General features: G+C 58.6%; 1 protein-coding gene across 1 annotated transcript; it reads right to left on the bottom strand.

Moving 5' to 3' along the window:
• Nucleotides 1–1268: 1268 nt before the first annotated feature.
• CATIP (ciliogenesis associated TTC17 interacting protein) lies at nt 1269–11931 on the bottom strand. Its single transcript, XM_073304942.1, is given in 10 exon segments — nt 1269–1528; nt 2003–2091; nt 2798–2874; nt 3884–4008; nt 4999–5166; nt 5871–5957; nt 6809–6864; nt 7824–8024; nt 9186–9254; nt 9257–11931. Coding segments are annotated over 10 exon segments (1134 nt in total). The 5' UTR covers nt 9306–11931; the 3' UTR covers nt 1269–1315.
• Nucleotides 11932–16257: the final 4326 nt, after the last annotated feature.

The raw sequence follows: 16257 nt of genomic DNA, 5'->3' as shown, positions 1-16257 counted from the left end.
TCACAGCACCTTAGTCCGAACGTGGCAGACCGTGTGTCACGTTACTGACTTGAACTGGGACCGTATAGATCATTGTTGCAACCAAGGTTCTGTAGTGCCACCAAATCTTGTATAAAGGGGGTCAAATGAGGTGTCTAAGAGGAGGTTATGGTTTGCTGGTTAGGGTGATGCTGTCTGTGTGTGTGTATCATTTTTGTAGTTGAAGTTATGAATATTGGCTCTGTACTGTCTGTATTTCAAACTTATGCTCTGCTTCTGGGGGACACCCCAGACAAGCTGGTGTCAGCTCTGCCTAGCCTGCTGGGTGGCCCATTAAGGACCATCAGTGACACAACTGACCCACTGAGAGAAGGTAGACATGCCTGGGGACTCAGCCAGGTGTGCAGGGACCTGCCTAGGGACAGGACTCTGAGGTGTTTCCAGGCCATGGGATGGGGAGCTTGTCCTTGGGACACAGAAAGAGACCACACGGCAAGAGACTATACAAAGCTGCTGCAGATCCTCCATCTTGTCTTCAGTCCTGCTTCTGACCTCTGGAGGGACTTGGCTACACTGAAGCTTTGAACCAAGGACTGAAGGACCCATCCCAGCTGGGGATGTTCTCCAGAGACTTGATTTGAACCTGCCGTTTATTCCACCACTGCTGCAAGCCTGAACCAAGGACTTGGCCATCACTGGATGTCATTGATTCCATTCCACCAATTCTAGCTCCCGTCTGTATCTTTTCCTTTTATGAATAAGCCTTTAGATTTTAGATGCTAAAGGATTGGCAACAGCATGATTTGTGGGTAAGATCTGACTTGTACATTGACCTGGGTCTGGGGCTTGGACCTTTGGGATCGAGGGAACCTTTGTTCTTTTACTGGGGTATCGGTTTTCATAACTATCTGTCCCCATAACCAGTGGCACTGGTGGGGATACTGGGAAACTGGGGTGTCTAAGGGAATTGCTTGTGTGACTTGTGGTTAGCCAGGGGGGTAAAAGCAAAGTCCTCTCTGTCTGGCTGGTTGGGTTTGCCTTGGTGGGCACAGAAACCCCAGCCCTGGGCTGTGACTGCCCTGCTTGAAGCAATTTGTCCTGACTTGGCACTCTCCGTTGGGTCCCGCCAGAACCAGCCTCGTGACACCGTGGTCCAAGGCCAGAGGGTCTGGGGGTTACGCCCCCCCACGTAATCGACCGGAGGACTCCCCCAGCCCCATTGGCAGTGACTCCCCCAGCCCCACCCTGACTCCTTTTCCGCCCCGGGTTTAATGAACAGAGCTCAATGCTTGGAAGCTGCTACCCGCCGGTTTAATGCCCAGAGGCAGCCGGCCCTTCACACGCGGCCGCAGAAGGGGCTGGGCTTGTCAGAGGCCTGGAAGGCGCTGCCCGGCGGGCGCTGGGTGGCGAACGGGGCGAAGAACTCGGCGGCGAAGGCGAGGACGTCGTCAGGCTTGCGCAGCAGCAGGAGCTGCAGGAAGTCGGCCAGCAGGGTGCGCAGCTCCGGGTGGCGCCGGGCGTAGGAGGCGTGGCCGGCTTGCAGCTCCTCCTGCAAGGGGAAAGAGGCCCCGCCTCCATCAGCCTCGTGCCGGCGGCTTCGGGGTAACGCGCGGGGGGCGGGGAGGGAAGCCACAATCTCCAGGCAGACCGGCGCTCAGGCAGGCCTGGCGTCCTGCGCCCGGCTCCAGAACTGGCAGGCAGCCGCCCACACAGTGAGCCGACGGTAGGGCCAGGAGACGAGACGTGCAATCCAGCCTCCGGCCGCCTCTCCAAAGCTCCCGGTGCTGGGGCAAACCCTCCGCGGCACCCTCACCCAGCCTGGTTCTGCTTTGACCCCTGCTTCCCCCCACTGTCCCCCGCTCTTCCCTCTCCCATGCTGCAGCGCTCTCAGGTCCCGCCGTTCAAACATCTCCATTGCAGGCTGGACCAGTGACATCCCCTCGGCCTCCCCCCACATGCCGGGAGCTGCAGCCTGGGGGCGGCTGGTCCGACCTCAGAACAGCCCCGCGCTCCCCCAACTCACCTTCCTGTCCAGGAACTGGGAATAAAGCTGCACGTCTTCCTCCCAGTCCAGGGACTTCTTCTCGAAGACAGGCCGGGGCTCCGCTTCATCTGGGAGAGTGGGGAGAGCGAGCAGGTCTCATGACACGGGATTCAGAAAACGGGTTTAGGGCGGGAGCCCAGCGTGTCTCTTGTGCCCAGCAGCACCCGGAGGGGCTAACCCGGCTCTGTCCGTTGTACCAATCCCATGGGCCACCCCAGCTTCACCGTTATTCCGCACATCCCGCGCCCTCTCACGGTAGCAGCAGGAAGAGAGCTCAGGCCCAGATCTCCATTGAAATCAGTGGGCGTAAGCAGCCTATCTACCTTTGAGGGTCTGGGCCCCAGAGCCTCCTGCTCCAAGACGTGAGCTCAAGGAGTCCCCATTAGCTGTCAGCAGTATGGGGCCTCTGACACACAGCAGGGTGGTTCCAATTCAACGCCACAGAGGGCAGCGGGGACGCATGCTGGCCAGCTCTCTTAGTGCTGCCACTAGGCCGTTCCACTGGTGCCTGGGTCAGCGGCGGCAGAAGAGGGTGACGGTCTGCAATTCCCAACACCGTGGGGACACGCCTGTGTCCAACCCTCCGTGACCCCCCGCACGCCCACTCTGACAGCGCGTCCGCAGCCTGGGGAGGGACTAGCCGCTCCTGGAACCAGATCAGGAGTCTCGTTTCAGAGAGCTCCGGCACAGACCCGGGTACCCTTCGTACCATCGGACCCCCTTCCCCAGCCCACGACGCTACCCCCACCTCCGGACCCCCTCTAGGCTCCTTACCTCCATCGATGAGAACGGGCAGCTGCTGGAGCAGCATGGTGGCCGGGGACCCAACCTGGACACGACGGGCCAAATGTCTGGGTGATGGAGAGGAGCGGGTGAAGGACCTGGCCCTACACTGTTACCTTCCACCTCCCCAGGCCTGGCTGTGGGGCCCACCCGCCGCGGGGACCTGGGAGCCCCCGCGCCTGGCGCAGAGACGGGTGCCGTGGATTCGTTATTCCCTCGTACGTGCCTGGACGCGGGCGGGCACCACCGCTCCGGGGGCAGCCGGGGTTGTGCGGCCAGACGTTTCTCTGCCGGGGGGTCGCCTCCCCGGCCAAGGGGCCGAGTGTGGCTGGCTCCCCGCTGTGCCGCTGTCAGCCCTCCGTGCCGACGGACGGGGAGGAAGCGCCAGGATGCCTTGCACAGCACGGGGTGCCCTCCAGCTCGGCAGCAGGGCAGGGGCGCTCTCCTGGCGTGACCCTTCCTGGGCCATCAGAGCAGGCAAGGGAGGGATGGGCTTGCGCTGCCCTCTACTGGGCAGGCTCCCACGGCCGATGGCAGCTGGCAGCCCCATAGCGAACGGAGCTTCCCCTCCTGCTGTGGGGCGACAAGGCCCCGGCTTTGATTCCCGCTGTCATCTGCACAGGCCCGGAAAGGCTGCAGGGGAGCTGGCAGCGGGAGTGGGGCGAGAGGCCCAGGGAACTGCACTGCCCCTAGTGTGGATCCAGGGATGTTTAATAACCAATGTCCTTTTAGAAACAAAGCGGGTGACTGGCTCAGGAGCTGGAGGACAGGATCTGGAGCCCCCCACCCGCCCCCATAGACTAAATCTGACCCCGTTGCCCTGGGAGATAAGTGGCAGGAAGCAATCCCAACCTCTGGAAACCCCTGGAGCAAGGCTCCCCCCGCTGAGCCCCTGGGAAGGACGTGCCAGGGTGGCCCAGCATTCGAGGGACACAGGCAGGCTGTTCCCAGGCCCCAGGGAGGGCAGAGGCGGGCGGGCCAGGTACTGCCCGCACAGAGCGAGAGCTAAGGAGCGGCCCCGGGAGCGCGAGAGCCGAGCAGGGCTCGGGCGGGTGACGGGCCGCTGGGTTCTCCTACCCGTCGGAGAGGAAGTAGAACTGCCAGGTCATGGGGATGCCCTCGTCCGGGTACACGGCCCTCTCAATCCCAAACACCTCCACCTCTGTCATGCCCACCAGCTGCTTCTGGAAGCCCATGGCAGTCTGCAGAGGGAGAGATGGGTGAGAGAAGCAGGGAGCAGGACAAGGCCTTTTAGCCTTCAGGCTGGATAGTGGCCCCCCCAGCCGCCCCACCCCTCAGCTGCTACAGGCCAGGAGATATGGGGGAGGGCATGGAGGGAGGTCACAGATTCATAGATTCCAAGACCAGCTCCTCTGGCTGCGGGGGACGCAGAAAGTGCCCCTCCAAAAGCGGCCAAATCTTTATTCCTGGGCAGGCCCCTCTTGATTCAGAAATTGTCAGTGACGGATTATCCACCACGATGGCTGGGAAATTGCTCCAGTGTGAATTCCTCTCACCGCTACAAACGGAGGCCTCATTGCCAGTCTGAACGTATCTGGCGTCAACTTCCTGCCATTGGATCGTCTTGACCTGGCTCTGCCAGCCCGAAGTGCCCATTATAAAATACGGGTTCCCCACGTACATACTTACAGACTGCGCTCATGTCACCCCTTAACCTTCTCTTCCTTAAGCTAAACGGCTGGGGCTCCTTCAGTCCGTCACCACAAGGCAGGTTCTCTAACCCTTTCATCCTTCTTGTGGGTCTTCTCTGCCCCCTCTCCAGTTTATCCCCAGCCTGCCTGAACGGTGCCCACCAGAGCTGGACACAGGATTCCAGCAGCGGCCGCACCAGAGCCCAGTCCAGAGGTGAGAGAACGTCTCTGCTCCTCAGGACTCCCGTTTCTACGGCCCAGGATCGCGTTAGCCCTTTAGGCCACAGGGTCATACTGGGAGCTTGTCTTCTGCTGATTACCCACCACGACCCCCAATTCTCCTCCCACACCCAGGCCCCCTCCCCAGTGGATCTCCCTAACCCTCCCATCCACCCTGCACCCCACTGTCTAGGAGCCCCTTCCCCATCAGGGTACAGGATCCCCTAGTCCCTGCCCTCAGGGTGGGGCGACCGCCCGCCTGGGGCAGACACTTTCGGGTGCAGCCGTGCCCGGGCGGAGGGCAGCTTCAGCAGCACTCACGTAGGCGGAGGTGCAGACGTGGGCCTCGGTGTCGAAGGCCAGGAAGGTATCCTGGGGCACGGCCCTGCGCTTGGCCAGCACCCGCAGCACCAGCAAGTTGGCAGCTTCCAAGACGAGGCCATGCAGGGAGGCGCAATTGTAGGAGAAGCTCTGGGTCTGGGCCTCATGCTGCAGAGAGATGGGGGGGAAGGGGACTGATGGGGACCCAGCCTGGCACGTGGGATCCCCAGGACCCAGCATCCCAGGCTGGCTCTGCAACCGGCCTGCACCCCCAGAACAAGAGGGAGGAAGAAATTCACTAGCAACCACGGGGCCCTGGGGGCGGGGGGTGGCTCAGCTCCCGAGACCCCAGGCTGGCCCTGCTCGTGACACACGCTGAGCTGCTGCTGGGAGGTGGGGCCCCCTCCTGCTAAGGAACCCCAGGCAGGGAGCGCTAGGATGATCGGGGCCCTGTGCTTTGGGGTTTGCCCCCTATTTCTCCCCACAGAAACCTGCGCCCCTAGTGAGACTTGCCACCCACACTCCGAGGCTGGGGGCCATGAACCCGCCCCCGACTGCTGACTCAGAGCACCCCCCGCAAGACCCTGAGGCTGCCCTGTTAGTGCAGCCGACCTGCCCCCCATCTCTGCCCCCCATCTCCGCCAGCACCAGCAGTGGGAGCCAGAGACGGGCGCAGGCGACGGCGCCCCCTGCTGTTTGGCCACGGGACAGCCGCAGCCCGTGGATCAGGCTTAGCAGGGCTGAGAGCATTTTTCAGGACAAACGGGTGTGTGGGATGGGGAGGGAAGCCCTATAAGGAGCTCCCCACCCCAGCGCGCTGCAGGGGGCCAGCCAGGCTTTCAAATCCCTGCAGACACAATCCCCCCCCTCACCTCTCCTTCCTCAATGATTTTCGTGACGACCAGCCTGCCTCCGCGCTTCACTACGTGGGTCTTTCTGTCCAGGGGGTGGGCTCTGAACTGCAAGAGGGAGCAAATACAGCAAAGCGAGGCATGCAGGGCAGGGGTGCAGGACCTGGCAGGGTGTAGGCTGCTATGGCCAGGGGTGTTGGGGGCATATCCCCCCTGGGGACACTCCGGCCTCCTGGGGTCTCATCTCATTGTTTCAATAAAGCCTGGATCCAGAGTGGCTCACCTACTTGTTCCCCACTCAGACACCCAGCGAGAAGGGAACCAACCCTCATGCTTCAGTGCTGCAGGGATCAGGAAGGATGTTTCCATGGGCAGCACTGTATGACTGGCCCGGTGCATCATGGCAGGTTCCACCTTCTGAAGACACAGGTATTGGCCATTGCCCAAGGCATGGTGCCAGGCCATGGAGACCAATGGTTTGATCCAGGAGGGGTGCTGGCAGAGAAGCTGGGGCGATGGCCAAATCCAGGGTGTCTGGGGGCAGGATGGACCGGCGATCTGACCCAGAACAGCAGCGGCCCAGCTGTCTCTCCTGCCAATCATCCGCAGCGCAGGAACCACTGTGAACGCTGCGATTCTGCCCTGAGTCAGGACGCTTGCCGCAGGGCCCAGTGACTCCTGGAGGGGCACGGAGCCACCTACCCCATAAAGAAGTGGGAGAGAGAAACACCCCCCGCCGGTGGTTGGAGCACCGGGGCGAGGAGCAGGCAGGATCCAGGTTCTAATTCCAGCTGAACCCCGACTCGCTGGGTAAGTCCCAAGACAGTGCTTCCAGCCCAGAGAGGACAGCTGAGGGGGCCAGGGACCTCTCCGGAGATCTACCTCAGGGAAGGCAAGGCTGCGAAGGAGCCAGATAACAGCGGGTTTATCTTGCCCTCTGACGGCGACCAGGCAGTTACCTTCACGTATTCATGCTGATGCTGCTCCAGGGTTTCCAGCCGCTTTGATATATAAGCTGATGGAGAGGAAACAAAAACTACGCTCAGCCCAGATCATGGCCAGAGTTCCCCGCCATCCCTCCTGCTGGCCTGGCCTGGTCCCTCTGGCCTTGACTGCAGGCGCCTTGGAAATGTACCGGGAGCCCAGGGCTTGCCCAGTATTTCAGGGAGTCCCGGCACCCTGTCTGCCTGCCACTGCCCAGCCCCTGCCCATGGGTGCCCCAGGGCGGATCCCAGCGGAGAGCTGTCCCTGCTAGAACAACAGGACCACCAGGGTGGGACTATTTGTCCACGTGCTCCAGCTGGCGGTGGACCTGTTTGCGCCGTTGCCTCTCGGCACCTTCAGCAGCACTGGTGGGAGCCAATTACATTCAGGCCCAGAACCGCGTGTCCGGATCTCCATGCCACGGACCGGCCCATTTTCACTTCTGGGGACAGTGGGAAAATCCTTGTTCCTTCTTGGCGGCCAATGGAGGGAGTTTCCTGGGATGTCCTAATGGTTGCATGCGCCATGCTGGAGGGGGCAAGGGCGGGGTCCCCCATTCCCCTGGCCACAGGCGGGCAGGGGCTGGGAGTGCTGGCAGGTGCAAGACCTCATCTCGCTCGTGAGCGACGCCCGTCGCCTGGTGATCTGCGGGGCACCGGCTGCGGGTGCAGGGCCCCAGGCCGCAGCGCTGGAAGGAGGTGTGGGCCAGCTGGCGAGGGTCAGGCCTGCCCCCCGCGGGCGCTTACGGCCACTCCTGCCTCTTGCCGGAGCCAGATCGCAGGCACCAATGGGCCAAGGCTGGGCAGCACTTGCATCTCGTCTCGGCACGTGGGGCTGAGAGGATTGGGATGGGGGACTCACCAGAGCAAGAGGGGCTGGGGAGGAAGGGAGAGAAATCGGGGCCCATCTGGCATCTCATAAGCGGGTGTCTCCCTGCCCCAGCCCGCTCCCCCTTGCAGACACTGGCTCAGCGGCGCCTCCTAGGCCTACCCGTGATGGAGGAGCCGCAAGGCACTTCGTTGACGGTGCTCTGGCTGGCGGCGCGGACCAGAAAGCAGTCCTGTTCCTGCCCGCCCTGCTCCTCGTAGCAGGCCGGCTGCACCGAAACTGAGAACTGCCCAAGCGGCTGGCTGCTCTCCGAGACCATGACCAGCGACTCCGCGAAGAGACAGGGGCTCAACTCCTCCGCGCCTGGGAGACAGGACACGACGACAGCCCAGGTCACTGCCACACCCAGACCTCCAGGGGCTCCATCCATTCCTCCCAAAGCCCCCAGTATGGCTAGATGCCCCCCCCCGCCAAAAAGTCAACCCTACTCCTCCCTCCTTCTGCCTGACCAAGGGTCTCAAACATCCATTAGTAAAGCCTCAGAGACCCACAAGGCAGGGTCGGTGTTACGGTGCTATGTAACACATGGGGAAACTGAGGCACAGCAGGAGGCAGGGACTTGCCCTAAAGTCACACAGGAAGGCTGCGGTAGAGCAGAGGGTCTGAATCCCAGTGCCTGCTCTGACCACTAGACCCTGCTCCTTGCAAGAGCCAGGAAGAGAACCCAGGAGTCCTGATTCTCAGTCCTGTCTGTTAGTCACAAGACCACCCATCTCCTAAGCACGCCATGGAGACGGAAGTCTTTCCCGTGCACCCACATTGACAACAGTGTGTTTGTTGTGGGTTCCTCAGTAAACACATGAAAGGGAGTTCAGAAAAGAGTGAGAGGGGCTGATCAGCGGGCTGGAGGGATCAAGCCAGGGGGAGAGATTTAACAAGCTGTGTCTCACTTGGTCAAGGGGTTGTGGGGAAGGGATGGCAAATATCTCAAGGATGTAAATGCCAAGGGGTGAGATGGATTCTCTGACATACTCCAAGGAGAAGGCAGTACCGCAGTCAGAATGATCACAGAATCATAGAAATGTAGGACTGGACTGGACGGGACCTCAAGAGGTCTAGTCCAGTCCACGGCACTCATGGCAGGACTATCCCTGACAGGTGTGTGTCTAACCTGTTCTTAAAATCCTCCAACGACAGAGATTCCACAACCTCCCTGGGCAATTTGGTCCAGTGCTGCACTCCCCTGACAGTTGGGAAGTTTTTCCTTCAACCGAAACCTCCCTGGCTGCAATTTAAGCCCATTGCTTCTTGTCCTGTCCTCAGAGGTTAAGGAGAACAAGTTTTCTCTCTCATTCTAACAACCTTTTATGTACTTGAAAACTCTTCTGTCCCCTCTCAGTCTTCTCTTCTCCAGACTAAACAAACCCAATGTTTTCAATCTTCCTTCATAGCTCATGTTTTCTAGACCCGTGGTCTCCAAACTTTTTGGCTCACGCATCCTCGGGGTGAAGAACGGAGACTTACCGCAGGCGGGCCGCCGGAGGGGAACCCCAGCCGTGGACGTGCAGAGCTGCCGCCGAAGGGAGAAAAACGGCGGAGTGCCGTCTGTCGGTGCTCCTGCTGCCACGCACCCCCCGGGATCATCTCGTGCACCCCAGTGTGGAGCCCACTGTTCTAGATCTTTAATCATTTTGTCCTTCTTCTTCTCTGGACTTTCTCCAGTTTGTCCACATCTTTCCTGAATGTGGCGCCCAGAACTGGACACAAGGCTCCAGCAAAGTGAAGTCTCAGCGTGGAGGAGAGCAGAAGAATTAGTGCTCGTGTCTTGCTTACAACACTCCTGCTAATACAGCCCAGAAGGATGTTTGCCTTTTTTGCAGCAGTTTGACACTGTTGACTCATGTTTAGCTTGTGATCCACCAGGACGCCCAGATCCCCTAGGCAGTCATTTCCCATTTTGTATGTGTGCAACTCCTTGTCCCTTCCTGAGTGGAGGACTTTGCATTTTTCCTTATTGAATATCATCCTATTGACTTCAGACCATTTCTCCAGTTTGTCCAGATCATTTTGAATTTTAATCCTACCCTCCAAAGCACTTGCAACCCCTCCCTGCTTGGTATGGTCCGCAAACTATCCAAGTGTACTCTCTGTGCCATTAGCTAAATCATTTATGAAGATGTTGAACAGAATTGGACCCAGAACTGATCCCTGCAGGACCCCACTCGTTATGCCCTTCCAGCTTGACTGTGAACCACTGATAACTACTCTCTGGGAACAGTTTTCCAACCAGTTATGCACCTACCTTAAAGTAGCTCCATCTAGGTTGTATTTCCCTAGTTTGTTTATGAGAAGGTCAGCCTTACTAAAGTCGAGATATACCATGTGTACCGCTTCCCCCCCCATCCACAAGGCTTGTTACCTTGTCAATGAAAGCTATCAGGTTGGTTTGATGCGATTTGTTCTTGACAAATCCATGCTATTACTTATCACCTTATTATCTTCACGGTGATTGTAAATCGATTGGGATGGGGCAGAGCAAAGGGACAGGTAGGCTAGCAAGAAACATTTGCTAACACAGATTTCTGTGAAGGACAACCCTGCCTTGACCCCTGGGGATGGTCCCAACCCAGCCTTCCCCTATCTTTGACATCTACAAAACACACAGGTGCGAGTGGGCATCCCTCGCTGCAACCGGAGGGAAGTTGGCATTTAGCGAAAGCCACAACAAATGCGCCATTGTAATCAAAACCACAGCAACCTCAAGAGATGGGGTATCAGCCACAGCAGCATCTCAGGCAGAAGTGAAACCAGAAGAATACACCGTGGGATGCTGACAATGTGATCAACTCCAGCACCTGCGGCAACTGGAGGAGGGGTCGGGAGTCACGACTCCTGGGTTCTGTTTCTGACTCTTGCCGGGGAGTGTGATGTTGAGGCGAGAGAGGGGGCTGAGAGAACTAGGAGTCCTGGGATCTGTTCTTAGTTCTATCACTGTCTTGCCACCTGACCTCTCTCTCTGCCTCAGTTTACCCCACCATAAAATTAGATGGCAGCATTCCCCTAACAGAATAGTAATAAAATAATAATCATCTGAGTTTACACAGCAAACTGGAAATAGCTGAGTTTCACAACTAGGGCAAGTTGAAAATTTTTCATGGAAACTGAAAATTCAGCTTTTCACGGAAAGTGCCTGCCTTCCACCTTTTGATTCTTTATCAAAAAACTGAATTCCTGAAAACTGAAATAGTTCCTTTCCTGAGGTGCCTCCTGGGAGTTGTAGTTTGGGAGACTCACGCTCCTATTCTCCTTGATGCACCCCCTCCCTGAGAGGGGAGACCATGGTGCATCATGGGAGATGTAGTTTGACCAGAGAGTCCAGACAATAGAGGAGAATAGGAGCGGGACGCATCGGAACTACAATACCCAAGAGACACTGCAGCAGCAGCTCGGATTCCAATTTTTCACCAAAAACTTGACAGATATTTTCCATAGGGAGGGGGAAAAAACATTTTGTGACCAACCCTCCTCACAATCCCTGGGTGCCAGGGAGAAGCCTCATTACTCCCATTTCACAGATGGGGGAAACCGAGGCACAGCAGGGGGGTGTGATTTGCCCAAGATCAGCCAGTGAGTCTGTGGGGCTGGGAACAGAATCCAAGTCTCCTGCCTTCCAAACCCCTCACTCATAGGGCTGTTGAGGGTTAATTATTGCTGGGAAGGGCTCTGCGATCCTCCCACGTAAGTACAAAGTACTGTTATTATTCTGCAGAGCACAGCGAGAGGAGCAGCGGGGACTGGGGCGGGGTGGGGGTGGGGGAGTAAAGGCAGGCTGGGGAGCCCAATAAAGACCCCTTACGGATGGGAGGCCAGATAGGAGACTGACTCTTCAGTGCGTCACCTAATGATCTTTAAAAGAAACGCAGGGATAGTTTTGCTTGTCAGACGGTGACACCCTGGTGCAGCCTGGGACGGTGCGCACCACAGACAGGCCGCTATCCTTTGTGCCATGGAGTAGCTGCATTAGCTGTAAATCAGAGGCTGCTCCAGCCCCTGGGCCCAGCCACTAGAGAACGACACGGTCTCACACACACACATGCGCCAGACTCCCACGCCACCCCAGAATCACTGACACGGGTGCCAGTAAACAGGCCGGGGCCTGAGAGCAGGCAGGTTCTGCCGTCAGATGTTCACGGCCAGACACGGCTCTGCCGGCAAAGTCACACGTCCACATACCCAGCCCCGAGGACGAGCGCGTGGTGCTCGAAAGCGCGTCTCTTTCACCAGGAGCAGCTGGTCCAGCAAACGATATTACCTCCCGCACCCAGCCAGCAGCATACATGGCTCTGCACGGGGCCACAGGGGGCCAGGTGAGCGGCTGGAAACGTGTTCACAGGCTCCCCTCCATCACGGGGGGCGACCGCGGCTGAGCAGCGAACCCCTCACCCTGCCGGATAACGGCGACCCGAGCAGCACCCACCGATGAGCGAGAGGAATTCAGAGGCCCCCTCGCTGGCTGCTAGGACCCTCTGCACCCGCGCTGGCGAGTCGGCATCACCCATCCCTTGGCGAAGAGCCAGGCGACGCTTTCAAAGTCAGAGGAGTCAGCTCAAAACCCCCACGGCTGGAGGCCCTGCACGGGAGAACCAGTGAGACCCCTGTGCATGGCCACAGGGGAATCACCCCTACCCCTCTGCGCACGGCACCGGGGAGGGACCCCCATCCAGGCCTCCATCCCCTGAGCCCTCCATGCAAGCCCCAGATAGAGCCCTCCCCACAACTATCCAGCCCCCCCAATGGAGCACCCCCCACCCTCTGTGCACACCCCTGAGGGGGAACACCCCCACCCAGGCCTCCACCCCCTGAGCCCTCCATGCAAGCCCCAGATGGAACCCTCCTCCCAACCACCCAGCCCCCCGAGGGAGCACCCCCCCGCCCCATGCGCATGACCCCAGGGGACCCCCTTTTTCATGCAAGCCCCAGATCGGGCCCTTCCCCCAGCCCCACCCCAGGGGAGCGCCCCTAACCCTCCATTCAGGGCTCGCAAGGAGCCCCCCCCAAAGACCGCACGCAGAGCCCGGAGTGACCCCGAAATCCCTGGCCAGGGGGAACCCCACGTGGCTTGGGAAACCTCCCCCACCCCACACGCGGCCCTCGCCTGCAATGTATCCAACGGTCTCCGCAGCAACCGGGCCCGCCCCGCCTCTTAAAGGGACAGGACAGCCAGGACTGGGTCAGGTCCCGTGGGGGAGGCGGCCCCCCACTCGTGTTCGCGGGGTGGGGTTTGGAGGGGACCCCGTAGTGGGGAGAGGTGCGGTTCGCAGGGCAGGGGGGCTGGGCATGGGCTGCCCCACCCCTGGGGGCTGCGAGCGGGGCTGGCCCAGAGCCTAAGGCAGGGGGCAGCTGGAGAGGGGCTGAGGCTGCGGCGAGGGGCGCTGCAGAGAGCCCTGGGATGGATTCACAGCTCCCCCGGCAGCCCCCCTCTGTGCCTCGCTGGGGACCCTCTGGGGTGTGCAGTGGGGCAGGGTGTGCACCGTTGATCGGGCCCCCCACCCCCGCCCCCAGCAGCAGCAGCTGCCCCCTCCCTCAGGCATCTCACCTCAGGGGAGTCACCCAGGTCAGACAGGCACAAAACACCCCTCTGCAGCCTCCTGGTTTTCGCTGGGCTCCCATGGCTTACGGAGCCCCCCTCTTCTGTTCACAGGGGGGATCTGGCCGGATTCCCAGCCCACCTGCAACCTCCGGCCTGGCTTGTGCATGACACAGCCCTCTGTTAGTGACTGGGATCGCTTTCCATAAACTAATGGGTGTGACATGTGCGTGGTGTGTTCCCTACTCTGTGCTAGTGGGTATCAGAACTGGTCAATTGTGTGTCATATGCCCCCTATTGCTGGTAGATAAGGAAGATTCTCTTTCAGCTCAGCTGGCAGGGGCCTCCTGTGCTTTTAGTGTGGGAGTTCTGTCCCGTAGACACCCACGAAGCTCTGACTGCCCCTGCTGTTCAGAAGAAAACCAGGCAGGCCCAGATACTCACAGACTGAGGTAGCTCAGCAAGGCTCAGCCCCTGCTATCCGGGTGCTACGTCTGGCAGAGCGGGTGGCTAGCCCCAGGGACAGCCCAGCTCTCACCCCAGTAGCCAGGGGCTACTCGATCGTAGGAGACCACCTGGCCATTCCCTCCCTTGTCCCTCGGGTTCGGAGCCCCCTTGTGCTTGCTCAGCAATCCCACTGCATTCCCCGGCACCCTGCTATTGCACCCTCCCTGCCACGAGCTCCAGTTCAGCTCCCCAGGGATGGGACCTGGGCTCTCCATGACGGGGAGGGGGGCAACCTTCCACCTTGCCGGGCCCCCAGGAACCTCGGGGCTGCCCCCCCCCCCCAACAGAACAGGTCACAGCCACCCTCCCTTCGAATTCTGAGCAGGGAGACCCTGGAGCCTACGACTCCCAGCAGGCTGTTCCCCTCACTCCCCTGGATCTGCGGCAACAGATACTGGATCTAGCTCAGCTGCAGACTGAGCGATCTAAGAGGCTTTTCCCATCACTACCACATAGGATCCCAGGAGGAGGAAGACGAGGTGTCATGCATACAGGTTGAGGTCTCCCCTCTAAGTGCCTCCACGGTTCATTAACCACTCCATGGTGGCCTGTTCTGTTCATTCGCACTGGGCCCCGACCACTGTTGGAAGACAGGATAGGTTGGATGGACCATTAGTCTGCCCCACTATGGTCATTCTTATGCCAACTATGCGTAGCACCCCCCAGCCCCCCAGATCAGTCCACAGTTCCTTGGTGAATACCCCGTGCCCCTCGGCTTCCCTGACCCATAAACTAGCAGCCAGTCCTAAAATGAGGAACGTGGGAGAACAGCTGGGCTGGGGGGGGGGGTGAGAAGGGAGATTAAGATGCAGAAGGTTAAATTTCTCCCTCCCTTTATACTGTGTTTGGTGGCATTTATTTCACAGGCCCAGAGTACTCCACTCCTTCCCAGCACAGATGTCGGCAGAATCGGAGGAGATGACTCAGGGTGTATTCGCAAAAACTGAGACCTCACTTTGCTCAGGGCTGATGCTGAAGCAGGAGTTGATGTCAATAAAATGATGGGGTCTAAATGAGCTGTTACCACTCGAGAGATCTTGGAGCCATTGTGGATAGTTCCCTGGAAACATCCACTCCATGTGCAGCGGCCGTCAAAAAAGCGAACGTTAGGAATCATTAAAGGGATAGATAAGACCGAAAATATTATGTTGCCTCTATATAAATCCATGGTACGCCCACATCTTGAATACTGCGTGCAGGTGTGGTCACCCCATCTCAAAAAAGAGATATTGGAATTGGAAAAGGTTAAAAAAAGGGCAACAAAAATGATTAGGGGTATAGAACGACTGCCGTATGAGGAGAGATGAATAAGACTGGGACTTTTCAGCTTGGAATGGAGACGACTAAGGGGAGATATGAAATAGGTCTAAAATCATGACTGGGGTAGAGAAAGTAAATCAGGCAGTGTTATTCACTCCTTCTCATAACACAAGAACTAGGGGTCACCAAATGACATTAATGGGCAGCAGGTCTAAAACAAACAAAAGGAAGTATTTCTTCACACAACGCACAGTCAACCTGTGGAACTCCTTGCCAGAGGATGTTGTTGTCACAGAGTCCCTGGGCGATGCTCTGGAACTGCTCCCCATGAAGCCAGTCAGGACTCTGGGGCAGTCTCCTTTCTGTAAGCAGCCTGTCTGCAGGACACACAGCTCACACAGCTTCCACCTTCCTGGGTCTGACCTCGGAGCATTCAGCATCCTCTGCCCCTCCGTGCCTTTCCCACAGCGAGTCCACTCAGGCGGGGCTCCTGGGGAAGCCAGAGGGTCCTGCATCCCAACTTTGCAGTCAGACGGGACTCTCAGCCAGCCAGTAAAAAAGAGGTTTATTAGACGACAGGAACATGGTCTAACACAGAGCTTGTAGGTGCAGAGAACTGGACCCCTCAGCTGGGTCCATTTTGGGGCCAGTGAGCCAAACAACCATATCTGCACTTCACTCCATGTCTCCAGCCAGCCCCAAACTGAAACTCCCTCCAGCCCCTCCTCCTCTGGGCTTTCCCCTTTCCCGGGCCAGGAGGGCACCGGATTCCTTTGTTCTCCAACCTTTAGCTCTCACCTTGCAGTGGGGAAGGGCCCAGGCCATCAGTGGCCAGGAAACAGGGTGTCGGCCATTCTCTGTGTCCAGACCCCTGCACACACCTGCCCTCTAGGGCTCTGCAATGATCATACGCCCTTATCCCACCCCCTAGCTACTTAAGAACTGCCTAGGGGAAACTGAGGCACCACCCCACTATTCAGAGGAACCATTAAGAACAGTCCCACTTCGTCACAGTTGTGAAGGCCAAGACTATAACAGGCTTCAAAAAATAACTAGATAAGTTCCTGGAGGCTAGATCCATCAATGGCTATTAGCCAGGATGGGCAGGGATGGTGTCCCGAGCCTCTGTTTGTCAGAAGCTGGGAATGGGTGACAAGGGATGGATCACTTGATGATTCCCTGTTCTGTTCACTCCCTCTGGGGCACCTGGCACTGGCCACTGTCGGAAGACAGGATATGGGG

Source organism: Lepidochelys kempii, chromosome 11, assembly GCF_965140265.1.
Source record: "Lepidochelys kempii isolate rLepKem1 chromosome 11, rLepKem1.hap2, whole genome shotgun sequence".
NCBI lineage: Eukaryota > Metazoa > Chordata > Testudines > Cheloniidae > Lepidochelys > Lepidochelys kempii.
The sequence above is the reverse complement of the archived record's forward strand: the minus strand, read 5'-3'. Positions and strand labels throughout refer to the sequence as shown.